Source organism: Hyaena hyaena, unplaced genomic scaffold, assembly GCF_003009895.1.
Source record: "Hyaena hyaena isolate Hyena2069 unplaced genomic scaffold, ASM300989v1 scaffold_389, whole genome shotgun sequence".
NCBI classification, from domain to species: domain Eukaryota; kingdom Metazoa; phylum Chordata; class Mammalia; order Carnivora; family Hyaenidae; genus Hyaena; species Hyaena hyaena.
This window is the reverse complement of record NW_024081023.1, coordinates 1,315,020-1,337,961: the sequence shown is the minus strand read 5'-3', so window position 1 is coordinate 1,337,961 and position 22,942 is coordinate 1,315,020. Positions and strand designations below refer to the sequence as shown.

General features: G+C 47.0%; 1 protein-coding gene across 1 annotated transcript; it reads right to left on the bottom strand.

The window, feature by feature from the left end:
- Positions 1 to 670: 670 nt before the first annotated feature.
- On the bottom strand, positions 671 to 20,813 carry LOC120244765 (myosin regulatory light chain interacting protein). The gene is made up of 7 exons (XM_039251505.1): positions 20,563 to 20,813; positions 19,247 to 19,437; positions 6,976 to 7,161; positions 5,029 to 5,226; positions 4,389 to 4,553; positions 2,857 to 3,277; positions 671 to 873 (listed from the first exon to the last, which is right to left on the bottom strand). Exons 1-7 carry the CDS (start codon positions 20,647 to 20,649, stop codon positions 784 to 786), a joined length of 1,338 nt encoding a protein of 445 aa, XP_039107436.1. The 5' UTR covers positions 20,650 to 20,813; the 3' UTR covers positions 671 to 783.
- Positions 20,814 to 22,942: the final 2,129 nt, after the last annotated feature.

The window sequence follows — 22,942 nt, the reverse complement described above, 5'->3', positions numbered from 1 at the left end:
GAGCAACGCTCTGCCTTCCGAGGAACGCGCGTTCCCTCTTCGACTTAAATAAACTATTCCACCAACTCAAGAGCCCCAGGAGTGTGGACTACTCCACAGAAGTCTTATTACCAGACCGGTAACATTTTATAAATCGAACGACATGGGGGTGAGGAGACGAGGAGGGAAGAGAAGCCATGCACACCGAGTTTTACCGGTTTTCTACTTGTCAACCTTTTGCAAGTCCCAGAATTGATCTTTACATCTGTTTGCCTTCCAGTCATTCTTGGCCAAGTTATAAAAACAAAAATGACATTAAAATGACGGTTTCCTTACGAAGAATTCCCTATTAAAATGTTCAGAGCTCCACGACCATACAAAAAGAACCAAGTAAATTCTTAAAACGAATTCTTACAAAATTTGCTGCAAGTAGGAGACTTACCTTGGGACACATTAAGGAGACTTAGCAATACCCTTTCCTAGAAGGTACCGAACATTTTGGCTGGGCTGCCACTTAACCGACCTCAAAGATTTGACTTATTCTTTCCTTGATCATATGAAGACTGAGCCCACGGACCGTGTCTGTGTCCCAGAGCCCTTCCTGGCCACCACCATGGCAGGTGCGGATTCTACGCGTGGTATGTGTTGGTGGTGGGGAATATTTGCTTTGAAGTCTTCCTTTTTTTTTTTTAACGTTGCATGGCGGATGGGTGTCGGAGTACTTATTTTCTCCACGGTCGCTTTCTAGTTGTGTGATAGTGCAGTTCACAGAAACGTGGCCTGTCCAGTTAACTGCACAGCATGTCAGATCACGGTCAGGTTGAGGAGGCTGGTGTGGGTCGGCAGGTAGACGTGTTGCACGTGTTCCACCCGCGACCTGCAGACTGGACACGACTGGAAAAGAGAAGCCAACAGCATCTGTTAGGGACCCTTCAAGGATGTGTCCTCGGCACTGACATGCGGCGCCTTCTCTATTCTGTTCACTAGTAACTAAGCTGTGGTCACAATTATTTCTAGCTCTCAACTGGCAGAGGTCTTTGCTTTCTAATGGGCTCGAAAGTCTAGACCTTACAAGGAACTCAAAACAGTATGGAAAAGTATCAGCTGCAGGCAACTGGTTAGGTTTGCAGTCCCCCACTAAACCGGGCACCACCAGTGGCTGTTGGAAAATTCTTGCTGGACAAGGAGGCTGCGGTCCCTCCGTGGGCAGATTGTAACCCTTCTGGCAGCGAGGCAGGAAACCCGAGACCCTTCCGGAGTCTGGGAGGCTGGCTGACTCAGCCCAGCGTCACTGGGTTAATGCCATGTGGCCAGCGAACGTGGCTCTGCTCCAAGTCACAGGTCACAGCGCCATATCCCGGCTAGCTTCTCAGCAAGCACTGTCCCCGCCACACCCAGCCCCTCCCTCCAGCCCACAGGGGAGCCTCAGGCACGGGATCAGACCACGTGGGTGGAAAAACACACAAATCCGTGACCGCTCCTGGAGAAACAACTCCTTGTAGTAGAATTACCTACTCTTGGGAAGGACAAGGGCAGACCCTAAAAATAGTTCCGAAATTACAGCTTTTGAAGCTGGATATTATTTAGGGCTTTTTAAAAAAAATTTTAATATTTTACTTATTTTTGAGAGAGACAGAGCATGAGTGGGTGAGATGCCAGAGAGAGAGGGAGACACAGAATCCGAGGTAGGCTCCAGGCTTTGAGCTGTTAGCGCAGAGCCCGACGCAGGGCTTGAACCCACAAATTGCAAAATCATGACCTGAGCTGACAGACCACCCAGGCATTCCCCCATCTTTTTTTTTTTAATTTTAATGTACTTAGGTCTTCTTTTAAATAAAGCTACATTGACATTAAGCAGACTGTTCTCAGAAATGAAAATGAATGGAAAAAATTATTGTAAGAGTAAGGTACAAGAAAGGAAAACATACATGACTTGCTTTTATCTTTTTGTGACGATATTAAAATTAGTTTGACTCCCTAAAAGCCAATCCAAGATGCCCCCCTAGAGGGCTATGGAGCCATAGAAAATTAATCACAAATGATCAAATGATCACAAACACTCCCATGGATAACTGAAAGGCAGCTATAGCTAACACCTCTGAGTATGCTTCTTCAAGTATTTTAAGGAAATAATAAAGGCCATCTTCCTGAGGCACCTGGGTGGCCCAGTCGGTTAAGCTTCTAACTCTGGACTTCAGTGCAGGTCACTATCCCTCTGTTTGTGAGATGGAGTGTGGGGCTCCATATTGACAGAACAGAGCCTGCTTGGGCTTCTCTCACCCTCTCTCTCTGCCTCTCCCTAACTCTCCCTCTCTCTCGAAATAAATAAGTAAATGTAAAAACCTTTTTAAAAATTAAAAAAAATATGAATAAGTAAGTAAACTTAAAAAACAAAACCCCAAACCATCCTCCTAAGTGGTGGGAAGCGACGTGAAGTAGAAGACAGAAGTCCAGAACCAGCAGCGCTCCGGAGGCCCGGGTTCGAGCCCCCGACTCATCGCGTTACCCTGGGAATCTGAGCCTCGTTTCCAGAACCTGGAAGAAGTCTATGGCTTACAGCAATTACACTGCGGCCAATGCCGGGCCGATCCAAAATGTGCCCTCAGGGCAGCACCTCTGAGGTCCCCAAACGCGGGGACTCCGCGGGGCCCCCCCACGGCCGGCGCTCATGCAGGGTCCGGGGCGGGGGGCCCCCCCACGGCCGGCGCTCATGCAGGGTCCGGGGCGGGGACCCCACGGCCGGCACTCACGCAGGGTCCGGGGCGGGGACCCCACGGCAGGCTCACGCACGGGTCCCGGGGCGGGGGCCCCCCACGGCCGGCGCTCTCGCAGGCTCCGGGACGGGGCCGCCAGCGCGGAGCCGCGGCGCACGCTCACCTGCAGCTGGGCGGCGCAGGCCTCACAGCACACGGTGTGGCCGCAAGGGCAGAAGGCGGAGTTGATCTCGCCCTCGCAGCACAGCATGCACAGCATGGCCTCCCGCAGCTTGCGCAGCTTCTCCTGCAGCGCCCTGGTCTGCTGGCAGCTGAGGCCCTCGCAGCTGCTGCAGTTCAGGCCGCCCTCCGAGGCCTTGAGCGGGGAGTTCGGGGGGCTGGGGTCGCCTCTCGAAACGAGGTCCACCACGCCGGCGTTGTACAGGGCCCTCCGGGCGTGGTCGTACACCTCCTTTGACGTTCTCTTAATATCGAAGACGTACTTCTTGCCCAGGTTAATGTTCTCGTTCAGAAAGAGAGAGGCCAGGTGGCCCTTCAGGTCTCGGCTGTACTGCATCATGACGGCGCTGGTCACCGTGTCGCACCTGCAGGGAGAGACGGAGCGTCCACTTCAGTATCTACCAGCCAGGCACGCCCGCGACTCACACCTTCAGACGTTGCGGTGAAGAAGAATATTCTGGGGGCACCCGGGGCGGCTCAGGCAGGTAAGCGTCAGACTTCCGCTCAGGGCATGATCTCAAGGTTTGTGGGTTCGAGCCCTGGGCAGGGCTCTGTGCTGACAGCTCAGAGCCTGGAGCCTGGTTTGGATTGTGTGTCTCCCTCTCTCTCTGCCCCTCCCCCGCTCATGCTCTGTCTCCCTCTCTCTCTCTCAAAAATAAACACTAAAAAAATTTTAAAATGTTCTGTGGCAGCAGACATTTATATTCTTGTTTTCATGCCTGAGAGTTAGTTCTTCCAGTTTTATATGTGTTAAACATTTCCATGATTCTATCTCTGGGTTTCTCCACTGTCCCCAAAGGACCCGTGACGAAGTCACCGTAAGTGCAGAAACAGCAAGTGCGCGTCCCCACCTCCGGGGACACAAGTGACCGTCAAGAACAGCTTGTGGTGAGGAAAAAAGGCCATTTTCTTCTTTCAAGTCCTGGCTTTTATGTTAAAAATTTCTAGAAAATTTTCCATTCTGCTCCAAAATTTGTGTGTCTATCTTAACATAAAAAAAGGTTAAGATTGCAATTAAATTTCTTAGCTTTAATTTCTCAAATATTTGGGTCAAATCACAAGTCTACTTTAAAGCACCGTGTGAAGTGAGGGGATCACTACTGGTATTAAAAAAAATCCTTGTACGGGGGTGTGAGGAATCGGGATAGCCACTCCCTCACAAGGACGGTTAGATCATCCTGTGGGGATGAGCAAAAGGGACACAGAGCTCCTGGGAAAGGAGCTGTCGTGAAGAAAGAAGGTAAGAGAAGCGGGGGAAGGGGTCTGTGCAGCTCACTCCCACGCACATTCTGGGGTGAAGGCAGCCCCACGTTGACAAGGCCCTGCTATACACAATGTTTGAAAACAGTGGAGGTCTTCGATTCCTTACAAGATGCACAGACATGACGCTACCAGAAAGCGTAGGGGCCCTGTGGTCACCTGAAAGCTCAGAGCTGCAGACAGACGCTAAGGTTGTGAGGTACAGAGCGTACGTGCCTGTAGAAAGCGTGCGTCTCCGTTATGGCTCGATACAGCCCGCTGGCTGCCCTGGTGCTGATCATCTTGAACAAGAGCACAACGCTGTTCCCAGACTCCTTGGTGACGGTCAAGTACACGTTCTTCCCGGACTGGGTGGCCATCTGGACCACCGGGTACGCAATCCTGAAACACGGGGAGAGACAGTGAGCAAGCCCAGAAGGAGCGATGGGTCACGGCACTTGCCCCTCGTAGATTCTCCTGTGCTCAGGACCCTGCCGCACAAGCAAGCTCGGTCCAGGACTACGAGTAGGCACTCCGCTCCCCAGTCATACAGGCGCGCTGAAAAGCAGGTGTGTGTGTGTGTGTGTGTGTGTGTCTGTGTAGGTGGAAATGAGATTTTTACACCAGTGAACTTAGACCTGAAAAATACTAACTCCGCCACATCAATACACTGGAGTTTGTCGTTTAAAAAAATAATTCAACGGTTATCAAGGCCTGAATCAAATTAATATACATACCTAAAGTGAAACATGTCATTCCCAAGGGGTGACTGCCTAGCAAATCCCTTTCCAGTTTTATCTATTTTAATAATCAGAGCTACAAAGGGATGTATGCACATTCAGGGCTCAAAGAAAGATTTAAGATGCAGACAAGTTACCTATTAACTGGGCAGAAGTCGTCTTTGCAAACGGAGATTCCTTCAGGTCCAACCCCAATGAGGAGTTTCTGCCCTTCGCTGTCCCTCACGGAATGCCACTCTATGCCATAGTGCTCCATCGCCGACACGATCTGTAACACCTGGTATTCGGCAGAGGCCTGGCTGGTCCCCTCCAGCTCCTTATGCTTTGCCACGATGCTGCAGGATGCCATGAGGGCAGAGAGGCGTGGAGAGATAAACGTGTGCGGTCCTTAGAGAGGGCTCTGTATCATTTTCCCTAGTGAGTCACACAGACACTGCCATTTCTGTGTTAACGAACACTTAAAAGCGATATAGCATTGATATTTGTTTACCAAATTTACTGTAAAATACTTGTAAGACACTGCTCCAGATCTCAACTATTAGACATTCAGCAGAAAAAGCTGATAGGGATGCCGGACAGGGATGAATTGGAAGAATTATGGAAAATCCCTAAAAATATGCATGAGACATTTTGTATGTAGGAACTTCTCAGACAAGGGTCTACTTTGTAAGTTTCATTTTAATATAGCACTATAGGGGCTCCCAGGTGGCTCAATTGGTTAAGCATCTGATTGGGTTCAGGTCATGATCTCGCTGTTCATGAGTTTGAGCCCTGCACTGGGCTCTGTGCTCATGGCTCAGAGCCTGGAGCCTCCTTCCAATTCTGTGTCTCGCTCTTTCTCTCTGCCCCTCTCCTGCTCATTCTCTCTCAAAAATAAATAAACATTAAAATATATATATATAGCGTTATAAGGGATTGATTAGATAATCTGCAACCGAAAAATGTAGGATTTATTTTTATCTACTATGACAGATAGCCTCTAACATGGTCCTTAAAGATCCCCACCTGCTGGTATTCATACCCTGAATGGTATGAATTCATACCCTGAACGGACTGAGTGCTGAGTCCCTGTTGTGTTCATCACTGGCTGGACTCATCACTTGCTTCTAAGGAACAGAAATGGCAGGAGTGGTGTGATGCCACTTCTGAGATTAAGTTCTAGGAAGACTTTGACTGCCGTCTTGGGTGTTCTCTTTTGCTCTGACCTGGACTGCTGGTCCTGGGGGAAGCCAGCTACCACGTTATGAAACAGCCCCTTCAAGAGGTCCATGCGGTGAGGGAACAAGGCCCTGCCAACCCACCACATGAATCAACCAGGAAGGGGACCCCTCCCTCGGATGAGCCTTCAGATGACACTGAACTCTACCAACAGCCTGTCTGCAGGCTCGTGAAAGGTCTTGATCTAGAGCACCCAGCCAGGCCACGGCCAGGTTCCTGACCCGCAGAAGTGTGATACACTGTTCATAAGCCACTAAGTTTGGGGGTAACTTGTTCCCTAAGAACAGATAACTAAGATAACACCTGTGTTAAGCTTCTTGGTTTAATCCTCACTGGGATGAAGAAAATACCAATACACATGACAGACTTTTGAAGAGATTTGCATTTTTAACTTTATGTTTGTTTATTTTTGAGAGGGAGAGAGACAGAGCATGAGCAGTGGAGGGGCAGAGAGAGAGGGAGACAGAGAATCCGAAGCAGGCTCCAGGCTCTGAGCTATCAACACAGAGCCCAACGCAGGGCTCGAACTCACCAACTGTGAGATCATGACCTGAGCCGAGGTCAACTGCTTAACCGACTGAGCCACCCATGTGCCCCAAGATTTGCATTCTTGAGAGGTCAGAGATTTAAAAAATTCCCATTCCATAGCATTTTATAAAGGGCACTGATTTAGGTGGATTGCTTTGTGTCTGTAAATCTCTCAGAGGAAAGGCAGAGAATCTTTAGAAAACAACAATCTTGGGTAACGGCCTAGTCTTAACCTCACCAATTATCTGTATATATACGGTAGATTCATCTTCTTTGGGAAACAACCTATAAACTCACTCAATCTATGAATATAAACAGACGCCTCCGGGCAGCCTCACCTGTTCAAGGTGACACTGGAGAGCTCCTTTGCACAAAGCTCCTCATAGTTGTACTTGGCAGTGTTCTGATTATAGTCTCCAAACTTGGTCTGGGCCAGGAGGGCGCTCAGTTCCACTGCCTGCTCCGGAGAACACTGCAGGTGACCCGCCAGGAGCGTCTCCTTGATATGCAAGAAAAAGATATGCCTGCGAAGCAATGTGAGAATGAGGTTATCCTGGGGGACTAGCGTGATGTCAAGCTCAACCTGCTTAGCACTTTCACAATCCCTTTTAAGTAAGGAACACACAGTAATTTAAAAAGCCACCCTGAAAATGCTCACCACTAAGGAACACTTTTTCTTGTTAGTATTAAGGCAAAAGAAGTCTAAGGACTTAAATTTCTCTGGACTAAAAAGTATGACCCAGACAAAACAAATCTAACTGAGACAAGGTCAGGAATATTCAAGTTAGCAAATGCAAAATAATCTCACGAAGCCTTCTGCACTCAATTTTTAAAAAGAAATTCTGTTCAGAAAAACTTGATCTTGACATGGACTTGGTATCTTAGATCCTCACTCACCTTTATTCAAATGACCCCCACATCTCTAGTCTTTGCCCCAACCTCTGCAGGCATCATATTCAAATGTCCCACTTACAGACGTCTCCACTTGGATATTCAGAATCCTAATTTCACTGTTCAAAACCAAACCCACTGCTTTCTTTCCCAAACCTGCTTTTTCTCCCAGTGAAAACCAGAGACTCGTCATTTTACGTCAAGATCCACTTCTGATTCATTTTCTTCCCACCTACTTTCCTTCTCTGCAAACTCCCTAAATCCAGTAACACTTCCCGTTTTTACCTCCTATGTCCAACTTGTGGCTCTCAACTGTCAGAGAATTCACAATCTCCCCAAAGCTGATCTCCCTCAACTCTGCTAAACGACCTTCCAAGCTACTTGCTCCTGGGATCAGCTTGCCACTTCTCGGCTCAAAATCCTTCAAGGGAGGGGTGCCTGGGTTAAGTATCCAACTTTAGCTCACGTCATGATCTCATGGTCCCTGAGTTCAAGCCCCACGGTGGGCTCTGTGCTGACAGCTCAGAAGCCTGGAGCCTGCTTCGGATTCTGTGTCTCCCCCTCTCTCTCTGCCCCTCTCCTGCTTGTGCTTTGTCTCTCTCTCTCTCTCTCAAATGTAACATTAAAATAAATAAATAAAAAATCCTTCAAGGGATCCCAACTGTTTACGGAGGAGGCATGCCGTGGCGCATACCCAGGCTTCTGTGGGTCTGACCCCCAGTGTCCAGCCACATGACCCACCATTCCCTCCAGCCACTATGCCCCAGGATAGGGACCATTCCTCTTCCTGGAAGGACCAAGCATGTCCATGTCTCCATGTCTCTGGTCTTGGCTGCTCCCTGTGTCCTGAGGGGTATTCCTTCTGTCCCCTCATTTAGCTTCCTTTTCGGCCACATCAGCTGCACACTGTTCATTCCCCTGTTACAGTACTGGACATATTCTGACTTCTGCTACGGTTAGCTGCACGTAAGCAGATGTCTGAAGTGTCCCTAACCCCACAGAGCTCTGTGAATGGATGTAAAACCGCACAGTATCTGCGGTCGGTTTCTTTCCCCGCCCCAGCTGCACTCCCTCTGTGCCTGTCCTCGTCGCATATGATACGATGCTCGGTTTGCTATAAGCTATGTCAGAACTAGTAACTCCTAGGAAACTCCACGTATGTTGCCTGCCAATCCAGATCACTCAAGATTCTACACAGAGTATCCCAACTGCCACGGACAGGCCAGCCTAGCTTATAAAACTGGTCTCTGGCAAACGTACAAGCATAACCTTCCTTTGATGACTTGTTATATAGCCTCTCAAACTTGCTTAAATGCCACAATATCCCTTCCATTAACAACTGAATTACGACCAGCAGTAAAGCTCTAACACTGCTCTGAACAGGGCTCATAAGCCAGCTTCCTGCTTGAGCTGGATATCCTTACCACTGCTCTCAGGCTTTTATTTATACTCTAGCCTCATGTCCGACGTCCCCGGTCGAGGGGATAATATGAGCAACATAAGAAAAGCAAACGGAAGCGGGGCTAGACCTACAGGGAGGGGCTCTCTGGACAGTCTCACAGTGTCAGGCAGGCAAAGCCATTAATCTTCCTTCAAGAGATATTCGAATGCAATGTTCTGTGTGTTCTAGAATGATAAAGAAATATTTAAAACTATCATGCTCTGCCAAATACTGCGGGGTTTTCTTTATTGAGAGCCCCGATGAAGAAATCACAGTAAGAACGCCTAACAGCACTGAAAGGAGAGAAGCATGGTTTTTATTAACCCAAACATCTGCTAGTCTTTAAACTATTTCTGACATACTGCTAAACTGAGGAGGGGGTCCCAACTGGGGCAAAGAAATAACCACAAAAATAACTTGTTTTGAAACAGCTATGTGAGCAGTGGAGGGCTGGCATTCCCCATGTAATCTCGGCGTCAGGATGCCTGCTTCGGCCCTCGAAAGGCTTTTTAGATGACCATCCGGTAAACTTCACCTTGGTGAAGGGATCTCTGTCTCTTCACTGGGCGGGGGAGGGGTGTGTGTGTGTAGGAGACACAAATCTGAGTACATGCTTTAAGGAAGAAATGGTGTGCTGCATTTAAGGGGATCCCCACAAACCAAGTCTTCTCAATCTAATCTCTGCTCGTGTGGAAGTGCCTTTTCACTGATTTCCCCATGAGCCATCTAGAGACTAGTCACATGTAGCCTGCAACATTGATCTTATTTCTTTTTCCGAACCATCCACGCCTGCATTGAAGGCAGCTGCTGAAATCAGAGGCAAAGAAGCAGTAACAGAATATTAACAGGTGGTCAGCAGTGTGAGACCCAATACCAATCTTCTCTAGGTCTGTGGGTCAGGATTTTTTAAACCGAGGAGAACAACTGGCCTTTTGTACATGCTCCGCATTCTAGGGCGAATTGTAATCAACGCCCTGTGAGTGGAAGGGTCCTCCCCTTGACTGTTCACAGCAACTCTAGGATAGGATCCTTCCTGCGTTTTGCAGTTTCATGGCCATGACACCACCTTTTCATGTCGAGTCAACAAATGTCTGTCATTCATTGCCTCTGTGCCAGGCCCCACCTGGGGTGCAGGGTAAACATACCAGATAGATCCATATTTTAGATGGAACTTACGGCTCCTTCGTGTGAAGGCACCTATCCCTATCACGGTAAGTCCAGGCACATACTGGTTTTTGGGTGTTCTATCCAGGAGAAGAGCACAAAGGGGCAGTGATGGCAAAGGTCGCCAGGTGTGGTGAGCCATCGGCTATTCAATGTGCTCTACCAGGGAAGACGGCAGAGCTCGGAGGCACATTCCGACAGGGAATCCAGTGACGGCTCAGTACTTAGTGGGGTGATTTTTTAAAAAAATTTTTTAATGTTTTATTTATTTTTGAGAGAGAGAAACAGCATGAGCAGGGGACGGTCAGAGAGAGAGGGAGACACAGAAGCCAAAGAGAGGCTCCGGGCTCTGAGCTGGCTGTCAGCACAGAGCCTGACGTGGGGCTCGAACCCACAAACCGTGAGATCATGACCTGAGCCAAAGTCGGACACTCAACAGACTGAGCCACCCAGGTGCCCCCTTTTTTTGTTGTTGTTTGTTTATTTTTGAGAGGCAGACAGAGCGTGAGCGGGGGAGGAGCAGAGAGAGAGGGAGACACAGAATCCGAAGCAGGCTCCAGGCTCTGAGCTGTCCGCACAGAGCCTGACATGGGGCTCAAACTCACAAGACAGGAGACTGTGACCTGAGCTGAAGTTGGATGCTTAACCGACTGAGCCCCCCAGGCGCCCCTGGGGTGATTTTGAATCAAGTAATTTTTTCCCCTATTATTTTCCCTTCAACCATCTGCTTGGTAACTGTCTGGTTCACGGATTTTTCCTCATCCCCTTTTTTTTGTAAAGTGGGTGAAAGGTTAGTGATAATATCAAAACAAGCAGATGTGGTCAAAGAGGTTATGCCTGCAGTGAATTTTTATTTATCTAAAGATCAAAAGTGGTCGACGTATCAAATTCACTGGAGGCTGCGTTCTAGAGTCACAAACAGAAAGAAAGCCTTTGGGAAAAAACTTACTTCTTTGTCTTAAGTCAATGTCTGTGAGTACGTCCTGCAGACATAGGCTCAAACTGCATTTGCTAGTCTTCTGGCTGTGTAACTCTTCAAGTTTTACTCGGTTACTAAGAAAGTTACACATTGTCAATATGTGGATTGGTCTGGAGTCCCAAAGTGAAACATTCTGGCTAACTTTGCATCATGGGTAGAAATGAATTCACACTTGTTGTAGCCTTATGGAAGATTTGAAAAAATAAAGTATTACGTATATGCCACATTCTCCTTAAAAAAAAAAAAAGTCATATATCCTTCACACATTTGTTTCAGAGTACCTCAAATTTCCTCTACTTCAAAAATGAATTCCTTTCCATAGCTTTAAGCAGTAAAGTTAGGCCATTCATCTTTTAAGAACTGTCCTCTGAACACTGACTTATCTCATTAAAGAAATCATCTAAGAATCAAAGCAGAACTTTCTGCAAGCCAGGAGGAGTTGCTGACCTGTCTATCATACGCAGTTATAACCAATCACTGCTGCCGGTATCTTCCCAGTGACATCGTTTTGAAGAACTTTCTGTGACGCAAATGTAAATCAACTATATCCACATTCACTCTTAGAGTCAGCATTTAAGTAACTGACCTAAGACATCTTTCAACTGGCTAAGAGCCTATGAACAATATTCCCTCTCGATACCTGACTGAACCCGGCCACCTGTTGGTGATGGCTGGCGTGCTCCTCACCCAGTTAGACCACCTCTGAGATCACCCATGTGCCTGCCTCAGTCCAATGAGCCACTTAACCACCTCAGTTTATTTTAAACCAAACTAACTGCCTATCAAAGAGAAAAAGGGGGCACCTGGCTGGCTCAGTCGGTAGAGCATGTGGCTTTGATCTTGGGGTCGTGAATTCAAGCCCTACACTGGGTCTAAAACTTAAAAAAAAACTATCACATGAAAAAAAATTACTATACACGTTTTTGTTTTGTATCTTAAATTCCACCGAAACGAAAAGCAGGTCATGATGGATTGTAGGCGTAACTGTAAAAGCTAAAACCATAAAACTTCTAGAAAGACACATTGGAGAATACCTCTGTGACTGGGGGGAGCGAGCGAGGCAAAGGTTTCTCAGGACACAGCAAGAATCAGAAAAGAGAAAAACTGATCAATTCGACTTGACCAACATTAAAAACTTCTACTCACCAAAAGGCATTACAAAAATCGGCAAGCCACAGGAGAAAATCATTTACAAAACATATCTCTGATGAAGAACTGGCAGATATAAAGAATCTGTACAGCTCAAAATCAAAGGTCACAACTCAGTAAAAAATGGGTAAATGACTGTAATGGATACTTCACAAAAGAAGATGTAGGAAACACCAATAAGCACATAAAACAAGTATTTAATATTATTGATCAATAGAGACAAATCCATGAACCCCCACACCCACCAGAAAGCTGGTAGGGATATGGAGGACTCAGATACTCCTGATGGGAACACGGTATGGTATAAACACTTTGGGGAAAGGCTGGGCAGTTACTTACAAAACTATGGGGCGCCTGGGTGGCTCAATTGGTTAAGCGTCCGACTTCAGCATCAGGTCATGATCTCACAGTTCATAGGTTGGAATCCCATGTCAGGCTCTGTGCTGACAGCTCAGAGCCTGGAGCCTGCTTTGGATTCTGTGTCTCCCTCTCTCTCTCTGCCCCTCCCCCACTCTCACTCTGTCCCTCTCTCTCTCTCGAAAATAAATAAACATTTAAAAAATTTAAAAACTAAACTAAACAACCCCCCTCTGTGACCCAGCTATTCCATTTTAGATTTACTCAAGAGAAATGAAAATACATGTCTACCGAAAAGATTGTACTTGTGATGTTCACAGCAGCTTTACTCACAATAGCAAGAACAGGTGTCCATCAATAGAGGTATGAATCAACAAACAGTAGTATATTCGTAGGACAAAATACTATCTAGCAATGAACAAGATGTTGATATAGAGCAGTATGACGAATCTCTAAAAAATAAATAATCAACAAAAGAAGCCAGATACTGCACAATTCCATGTATGTGTGAAGTAGATCTATGCTAGAAAAACAAACAACCCTGTTTGTGAAGGGGGTGCGGGGTAGGGAAGGGGGCCAGGACTGACTGAAAAATGGGCCTGAGGGAACTTTCTGGAGTGCCGGTAATATTCAACATCTTTTTTTTTTTTTTTTTTTAACATTTATTAATTTTTGAGAGAGAGAGACTGAGGGGAGGGGCAGAGAGCGGGAGACACAGAATGTGAAGCAGGCTCCAGGCTCTGAGCTGTCAGCACAGAGCCCGTTATGGGGCTTGAACTCACAAACTGTGAGATCATGACCTGAGCCAAAGTAGGATGCTTAACCAACAGAGCCACCCAGGCGCCCCTAGTCTACATCTTAATAAGGATTGGTTTTGTTTAAATACTCTGTTTGTCAAAACTCATCAAATGGTATAATTAGTATTGATACATTTCATCATATGTAAATATTTTATCAAAAAAAAAAAACTAGACAAATATGGAGTACTACTTAATGATATGTATCCTGAAGTATTTACGGGGAAGTATATGTATCCACAACTTATTTTGAAAAGCATCAAAAATAAATGTGTGATAAAGCAAGTATATTAAACTGATTAAGCAGTTAATGGTAGAAACTAGATGGGGGTATTGGGTATTCACTGTAAAAATCTTCAACTTATCTGCAAGTTTTAAAAGTTTCATAAGAGGTTGAGGAAATAACACTAGTGAAAATCCCTAAGGTTAAGGTTCAGAATTCAAACGAATAGCTTCTTATACCTAAAATGAACTATCAGATCTACTCCACTCCATGGAAGGCTTACAGCTAAGAAAGAGTCATGGCCAAGTAATGACCAAGTCAAGTCTCTATGCAGCTTAAGGGAATCCTTCTCAAAGCCCCAAACATAATATGGGAACTATGGACATATTTCCTCTTCCTCAGGTTTCAAAGCATTTAAAAGATACAGGAGTGTGGGGTAAGGGAAACCCCCGGACATCAAAAGTGATGACAGCCCACACCGCAAGCACTTGGAAAAAACAGGATTACTCGCTCACAACAGATCCCTGACCTGGGCAAGCAACAGTCCAGCAATCCTGTAGTTTAAAAGTGTTACCCACAATCTCTCTCCCGAGGGTCTAGACTGTGGTGAGTGCCATTCGATCCGGGAGAGGTCTGGACCAGGCTGCGGGGGCATGACTCACAGAATAAATGTGCCTGGTGCCCCTGGACTCTGACACTATGTGCCTTCTAAAGAGTCAAGTTTTATTTAAAATGACAAATTTAAATTAAAAGTTCACTTTGGTTACATGAAAAATCAGTAATGTTCTCTGCATCCTTCATAGAAAAATACAAGTATGAGAAATTCATGAAGATGCCAAATGTGCCCAGATGGGAGATCTGTGGCTAAAATACACAGACGATAATGCAAACGTCTTACACTCAGAGCTAAAAGAAAGACTTAATAGATAAATTAGAATTCAAAAATCTAATTAGTACTTTCTGGAAACAATATACACGTCTCTCTTACTTTCCTGGGGCCTATTTTGTGTCTGGCCATTTAAAAAAGGAAAGGGGGAATGTGTCATTCCAGTCTTAGGCATAGAGTTGATATGTAAAACAAGAGTGACACCTTTACAGCAGATAAATACTGCTGTGACATCCTACAGAAAGTACCCATCCTGAACTCTACAAAGGCAGATTGTGTTAAGCAACCTTTACCAACACTGACAACGTGTGCAAAGATTTTGACATTCATTACGGGCCCTGGCTAAGATCTGTATGATTGGTTCAAACACATTCAAAATCACCGCCTCCAATCTGCCCATGGCTGCACGTGACATTCGCTCTGTGGATTTCAATGCGGCCCTAGATTTTGACAACCAAGTAATTTTGGTTAGGAGAAAGGGAAAAATTGGGTTGTGGAAGTACTTAGAACCTACAAATTGGTTGAAAATTAGATTTACGAGAGCCTGGAGCTTGAAAACTATCTGAACTTCACAAAAGGTCCAGGTAAGTGGTAGTTCATTTTAGATGAGAACTGATAGCCACAATAAACAAATGTGTTGGGGTGAGGCGGAGAGGGTGAAGGAAGGGAGAAACGGTGCTGAGCACTGAGCCAACCCTTAATGGAGAACAATCACGTTTTTTAGTGATGAGATTTCTTTCAGATAGGCTTAAACTTTTCACTTTATAGAAGCAAACTGGCAAACATTTCGCTCGAAGAAAATTTATATTATCCATATCGGTTAACTCTACTTGTATTTATTTCTGATTTCTTAATTCATCGCTTCAACGAATGTTTATGCACCAGGCACTTGCTAGACTCTGGAGACACGATGTTGATCAGCCCCCTGCTTCATGGAATTTAAATTATGAGAGCAGCTGACAATAAGCAAATTGTCACATAGGTAAACGGTAGCGTTATACGCTCATTAGATGCTCTAAAGGAAAGCTACAGAATGCCTTGGGGCACGGCAGTCTCCTGAGCAGGCCCAGTGGATGCTTTTCCAAGGAGTGATGGATGAGTGGAGCCTGGAATACAGCAGGATTTAACAAGGGACAGGTCAAACTCAACACCACTCACTCGCAGCACTGAAATCTTGGTGAGATTCAACACTCAAGGGTTACAGCATCTCCCTGAACAGTTAGTTCAGGACTCACGGAACCCTGGTATTGAGGCTGATTTCTGGGAAAGAATTCAGGCGCTGGTGAGTCTTAAGGAAGCAGGAGCGCAAAGACCACAGATCTCTGCTAAAACGTGGCAAAGTTCTAGAGAAACAGAAAGACCGTATTGGCAGTGGATGGTATCATGACCATCCCTGAAGATGAAGCATATACTTCTCTAATCTCCGGCGGTGAAAATGTTGACAAAATCTGGTCTGAATCTCTGTGAATAACTGAGAGCCTCTGAAAGGCAAGAATTTCAAAGATCCTTATTATTTCAGATCTACTTCCAGAATACATTAGTTTCACTTTTAGTTTCAATGCACAGCATGGCGAACATCTGCTGAATATACCTGCTTGTCTCTGTCTCTCAAATGTGCCCGCTAAGTCTGAACAAGACTCTCTGGTTACTTTCCAGGCCCTCATTCAAAGGCAAACGTAATAATCAGGATAAAGAATCAAGTCTAAAATTAGGCCAAATCAGAGACCATATTAACTCTATCAATCTAAGCAGACAGTTGATATGGTTGGTTTTGTTTTGTTTTGTCTTTGGAAAAACATATTTAGGGAAACACTGAGGAAAATAGAGAGGAATTAGAAGGAAAGAAAAAAACATTTACAGCTAGAGGGGATTTTAGAGACAAGCTCTTCCTGGCCTTTAAAGAGAGGAGAAGTGCCACCCTGGTAGCTGGGGGCTGGGTTGCACTGAGAATACAGGGCTTCTGCCTCCCCCCCCCCCCCCCCCCCCGCCCAATCCCACTCTCCAGTTACCAACAGGCCCTCCAGCCAGGCCTCCCCAGTAGCCTCCCTCATCTCATGCACACGAACATATTAACTGCCCCTACTTAGACCGGCTCTACGGTGAGTAGACTGCTTTTAATTCTCCACAGAGAACAATTTGGCCAGGATATTTCAGCACCATTTAATAAACCGTCCAGACACTTCTCAGTATTCTAAACATACCCTCGTGACTTGACTTCGAGACGGTACAAAATCGCTGCTCATAAGTGAACTGGCAAAGCTGGCCTTATGGATGACATACGCAGATCTGTTTTATTTTTGTGGCATTTTACATAAATATTTTATAACGAATTATTAAACATCAGAATGTTTACCGGCCAGCTTTATCTGGCTAACATGACATTAGGGAAAATACGGATTTTTGCTCTGTCGTATCATGTACATAAAAACGACGCTAATTGTGACTATACTGGACCCAGGACAGCTTCTCATCCTAATGAAAAGGCACAAATGCTAATTACAAATCACTTTAGTTATTAAAAGCAGAACTCTGTATACACTCGAGGAGGCATTTTCTCCAAATTCTGTATTTTGGGCAAACCCCCTGAAAAACAAGTAATGTTCACCAATATTTTAAAAGCAAGTCAAACCTTAGATCACACCAAGTTTTTAATAAGATTTCAAAAGAACTAAGATCAATTAAAATTAGCTAGGCTAGGGGCGCCTGGGTGGCTTAGTCGGTTAAGCGTCCGACTTTGGCTTAGGTCATGATCTCGCGGTTCGTGGGTTCGAGCCCCGCGTTGGGCTCCTGACTGCCAGCTCGGAGCCTGGAGCCTATTTCAGAGTCTGTGTCTCCCTCTCTCTCTGACCCTCCCCTGCTCACGCTGTCTCTCTCTCTCTCTCTCTCTCCTAGAAATAAGTAAAAATATAAAAAAAAAAAAATTAGCTAGGCTAACCAGGGATGTGCATTCTCTGAGTGCTATTAGGCATGAATCTCAGGAGTTAAAGTCAATTGAGTCAATATAGCAGGAATTTTTATTTCAGTTCTAATTCACAGAATATCCTGCATGAATAAAATGGACTTGATAATGGTTATTAACTCGCTTGCAAAAGAAAACACAAAAAAAGCACAGGTAAAGACCATCTAGTAGCAAATTTTAAAGGCTGTAATCATTCATAATATAAATGTATCATACTGTTATGACTGCAGCCATTGTTTAAATAATGTATGTGGTCCTCTAAGCCTTTGCACGTTTAAAAAATAAATTTGTAGATCAAAATGGATTTGCCTCTGGAGGCCCAGAAATGATTGGAAAATCATGACAGAACTACACAATGAAAACTCCAATATGTTGTACTATATGCGTGTGTTTGTGTATGCTTTTACTCTATTCCAATTTATCACACTGAAGGGCAGAGTGGAAGCTTTCACAAATCAGCTTTCAGTTAAACAAACAAAATCCCCCAAAACAAACAACCTGCCCCCCCCACATAACCTATTCTGATTAATATACACAGCTAAGACATCCTTAAACATGTAATATGGGAATATTTTGCAAGACGTTTTCAGGATTGAGAATTCAATATACCAGCTTGTCTCAGAAAAAGAAAACTGAACATCTCCCTCATCTCTGAAAGTGCAGCAACAAGGTAAAGGAGAGATTTCAAATTCAAGTGAATAGTATCTCAAAAGATGTTTTTATCAGTTTTTCAGTAAACAAAAAGTCACATGCTAACAACTCTTAAGGGGTTTTGCTCACTTATCATTACTCAAGATTCTCACACTTACATTTTTCATGTGCTTGGCAAATTTCCAAACCAAAGGATTATGAAAACTACTAGAACTTAGATCCAAAGTTTGTTGTGTTTAAAAGTAGTCAGTTTTGTTGTTTGTCTGTTTTTTGGTTGTTACTGTTTGTTTGTTTACATGGGGGCTCTAAGATTTAGGTCTCCTGCATTTCAGCAATAAATGCTGGACACCAGTTTCCGAATTTAGCTCCTCCTTGAAAAAAGTATTACAGTCAGTCCAGGGGAGAAGGCATTTTCTGTTGGAAAAAGGAAACCGCATGCCCCAGCTGTCTACCACTACTGGTGGTTTTCTAGAAGTAAAGAGGTAATTGAACAGTCTAAACAATCATGTGTAGCCATGTTTGTGGGTTGGAGATCGGTTACACCTTACAAAGTGTTCTTACTTAAGTTTTCAAGAAATTTAAAAAGTGAAAAGATTTTGCACTAAGTAGGGACAGAGCTCTCTGCTACATATTGTAATCTGACACTAGGCTGAACTTGACTAAGTTTAAGTAACCCAAGAGGAACTGTTTCCTGCTTTCTGTTAGAACAGTCTACAATGACCTGTAGTAACACTGCGAGGCAGAGGTTACTATCGGGCATTAGATGCTGCTATCAGTAAGTCAGTTGGGTTTCTAATTTTTTTGCATCCCCCACCCCCCATCCTGTGGCACCGATCCCAAGTATTAGTAAGAATTCAACCCTGCTCCCTCCTTGTTTATAAAGACAAGAAAAACCTCAGGAAGAGCTAGAAAACATACCCCAGGCCAACTAGGCAGCTCCCTGTTCACCCCGACAAAAGGGCTGTGCCATGGAAAAAAACTTCTCGGTTAAGAACCAACTTGCTCTGCAGCAGACACATTTGCCTGTGAACATCTCTGGGGAGGCGCAAGGGCCCTTTCTACATGGAATCAAAGGTCCCATTTGACACTGGTTTGGTTCAGCATCACCTTACCTAGTCTGCTCCTGTAAGATGAGATGAGGCTCCACGAAGAACTTGACTCTCAGTTTGAGCCGATAAGGGGCTAGCCCGTCCATCTGCTGGGAGATCCGATTTCTCAGATTTAGCCATAAACTTTCACCTTTGCTACCCGTAAACTGCAGTCCAAAATAATCCACTTCTATAATTCCCAGCCGCCTGCACACCTAAAACAAAAATGAATGCAGCATGGGTGAGCAGACAGTCCATGTTAAGTCAAAGCAAAACCCAAGGAATCCATCCGAGGTGAAGACTCCTGCCTCCTTTTTACAAAGTTCAATGAAGGTGTTAACAATTCCGGCCTTGAGCTGTAGCCACAAAGTTCTAAGCTTCCAGGGTGGCTACGCCCATAGAGAGGCTTGTGCTTCCGTTAACTCGGAGGACACGGTCTACTGCAGTGGAGAAAAAGGAGTCCTTAAAACTTGCCTCCCAGAAAGGCTGAGGAAGAGAATCTACGGGGTATTTTCCCTCTTGTTCCACTCACTGGAATTCCCTCCACCAGCACAAGCTGCACAGCCGATTTGGCAGATTATCTGGACAATTTTAACCATCTGGACTCCAAAAAAACAAACACACTGAGGAAACACGCCACAAGTGTCAGTGAAGCTCGCCGCAAGAGGTTTTCCAAACATCTCAGGTGGGGGGCGGGGGGACAGGGGGCGCGGGTTTAAGGGCATGCCGTTCCAGGGGAGACCACATTTGCTGCCTGTCATACCCAGATGCGCGGTTTGGAACCATTCTTCTTTACTCCTTAGGAAACGCGAGCTTTATAGACAACGGAGGGGCGGATGAGCAAAAACCCAGGGTCCTCTGGAGCCCCGCAAACCCGCAGGTGCAGGTCAATGGTCCATTTCAGAAGCAGTAAGAGACAAGGGCCGGGCTTGTCTGCCAAGCAACCCCAGGGACCTGCGACGGCCAGCAGCCACCTCCTCCCGGGATTCAGGTGGCGCCGCCAGGCCCCGCGGGGACCCGAAAGGTGGCACCGTGCACACACCTGCGGCAAGTGTGTTGGGCCGCCTTCTTCCGGCAAAGTGCGGGGCTGGGCTGGGGGGGCAGGGTGGGAGCCCCCCCCGCTCCCCGCGTGCGGGAACCGAGTGCCCCACGGCCGCGGGGAGGAGGGGGCGCGGGCCGGGCGCCCTGGGGTGCGCTCCACCCCCCCCATACCCCCTCCCGTTCGCCGCCGCAGCGCCGCCCGCCCCCTGGCAGGCGGCGCGCCCCAGAGCCCGGCGCCGCCGCGAGGCCCCTGCGCCTCGGGGAACCGGCGGGGGCCCCCGCTGGCCCCTGGTCGTCACCTGGTTGAGGCAGTCCTCGCCGTTGGCTTTCGCCTCCACCTCCACCTCCATCAGCACCGCGTCCGGCCTCGTCACATAGCACAGCATGGCTGGGGCCGCCGCTGCCGCCACAGCCGCCTCCTCTTTGGTGTGCGTGGGGCTGCCGCCTCGCCACCGCGCAGACCCAGCCCCGGGCTCGGCGAGGCTGGCCCTCCGGAGGCTGCAGCGCCGCAGACCCGTGCTCCGCGCCCCGCGGCCCCCGCGCCCTCCCCGCCACCCCCTGGCCAGCCCGCCCGCCCGCCAGCCGGCTGCCCGGGTCTCCGCGGCGGCGCCGCACTCCAGCAGCCCGACTGCCTGCGGCGCTCCAGGGACCCCTCAGATATACTGGCCCCGCCCCCTCCGGCTGGGGCTCCCGCCAATCACGGCGGCCCCGCCCCTCCTCCTCCGCCCCGCCGGCCAATAGCGGCGTCCGCTCGGCCGCGGCCCGACCTGCCTGCGCCGGCCGAGTTTCCCCGCGCCGCCCGCGGAGGCGGCGGCTTGCGGACGCCCGGGGCTTGCGGCGGGAGGCCGGCCCGGGACGCACCCGCCGCCTCTGCCCGCTGGGCGCCGCTGCTCCGAGCGGGCGGGCGACCGCCGGGCGCGCGGCGGCGGCGGCGCCCCTCTTTCGGGCTGGAATTGACGGCGACGCAGCCCCTCCGAGCTCGTCGCCGGTTTTCAGAAGCCTTGGGTCGATCCTGGAAGGCGTGTCGGGAGGCGAACGTCTAAAGGAAAGCGGGCGCCCCCGAAGCCGAAAGCGACCCGTCTTCCCCGCGGGTTGTTGGAAGGCGGAATGGTTGCGCCTCCTTTCAGACCTCGTCAGTGGAAAAACAAAACCCGAGTGTAAAAGTTTTTGCAGTTGACCAGTGAGCCAGGGAACTTGATCTAGTGCTTCCGTATAAATCCTCCCTGGAGGCTTCTGTTTACTGGTTGTGCTCAATCAAAACACCGTATAGGGCTCTCAGGCCCTCGCTCGGGGTAGCGCATCTTATCTCGCGTGTTCTTCATTCATTAAACGTTAAGGGAGCGATTGCTGTGCTGCCAGCCCTTCTCTCAGGCACCCAGATGTTATCCCCACCTTGAAGGTTAGGGACTTATCTCAGAACCGAACAGGTGGTATAACCTCAGTACGAGCTATTAATAATTAAAGGCCCACAGCTCTTCACTCGCTTGTTCCTCTTTGCCAATACATTAATTAGGTAACCTACCTCTTTGGTTTCTTTATAGGAGAAATGAGAAGACGGGGTTTCGGCCTTGGACCCTTGAAAAACCTACTTTATCTCTCTGAAGTTCAGTGTTTTCAACAGTAAAATAGAACCCCCGAAATCTGCTCTGCCCTCCCCTGCCCAGAATTGCTGTGAAGAGCAGGAGAGACATGTTCAGGAAAGTGTTTGAATGACTCTGTATTTGCAGGGAGGTCTATAATGTCAGGGGTTATTGCCTGCCAATGGCTTCTGTCCTTACCCCTTTTCCTGAGTCTCGATCATCTCTGTCCCAGTGGGCTTAATTGCTCAAGAAATGGGAAGGGTATCATAGCAGAAGGCTACAGGGAAGGATCCTATCACAGTCTTTGACTAAAGCCGACTATGGATAATAGCGTAGGGAGTTAAAGTCCTTCCCCCCAGTACCCCCAAAGCTGCAGGCAGACATGTGTACGGACACAGCTTTCTTTGTGTCTTACGAATACACTTCACTGTACTGTGCTGTTGAAATATTCTCCTCTTGTATCAACTCCTGTTCCTCGTTTCCTTAATTCCAGCTTACTGATTGGAGAATTTATAGGAGACACAATATTTGGAACGTTGTTATCTAATAATCTATGCTTAATTACTAGCAACTTTAGGACAGGAAGGAGAGTGAGGGCCAAGATGGGATCCCGTGTATTGGTTAATAGCTTTGTTTATGAGCAATTAAACTGCCAACCCAAAGCCAGCTAACCAAAAGTTGGCTAACTTAAGCAAAGGGCAATCAAGTACACCCATTTTGGAAGCTCCCAAAATCAATGGGGACAAGGTACAGAAATGGATAGAAAGGGAGAAATAGTGGTTGACCAAAACCAAAAGTAAACAACAACAACAACAACAGACAAACAAAACCCAAGCAAGCAGAAGCCAAGGCCAAATACTTGTTTTGTTGAGCAACTAGTTTAAAAATAACTTATATTTTTGGTTTGGGCAGGGATGTATCTAATCCAAACCCAGCTTATGTCCTTCAATGGATGGTTGATAAAGACTCCAATTGTTTTTGAAGTTAAGAATCACCAGGAGGGTGGGGCTTGGGTGAAATAGATAAAGGGGATTAAGAGCAGTTGTTGTGAGGAGCACTGGGTAATGTGTAGAATTGTTGAGTCACTATATTGTACTCT

Bases quoted from the DNA above. Each gene is read 5' to 3' on its own strand.
- LOC120244765 (XM_039251505.1), bottom strand. From the start codon at position 20,649: ATGCTGTGCTATGTGACGAGGCCGGACGCGGTGCTGATGGAGGTGGAG. The intron at 7,162-19,246 runs GTAAGGTGATGC...ATTGCTTCGCAG, and splicing joins ATCTTACAGGAGCAGACTAG to GCATATCTTTTTCTTGCATA. The intron at 4,554-5,028 runs GTAACTTGTCTG...CCCGTGTTTCAG, and splicing joins GACTTCTGCCCAGTTAATAG to GATTGCGTACCCGGTGGTCC.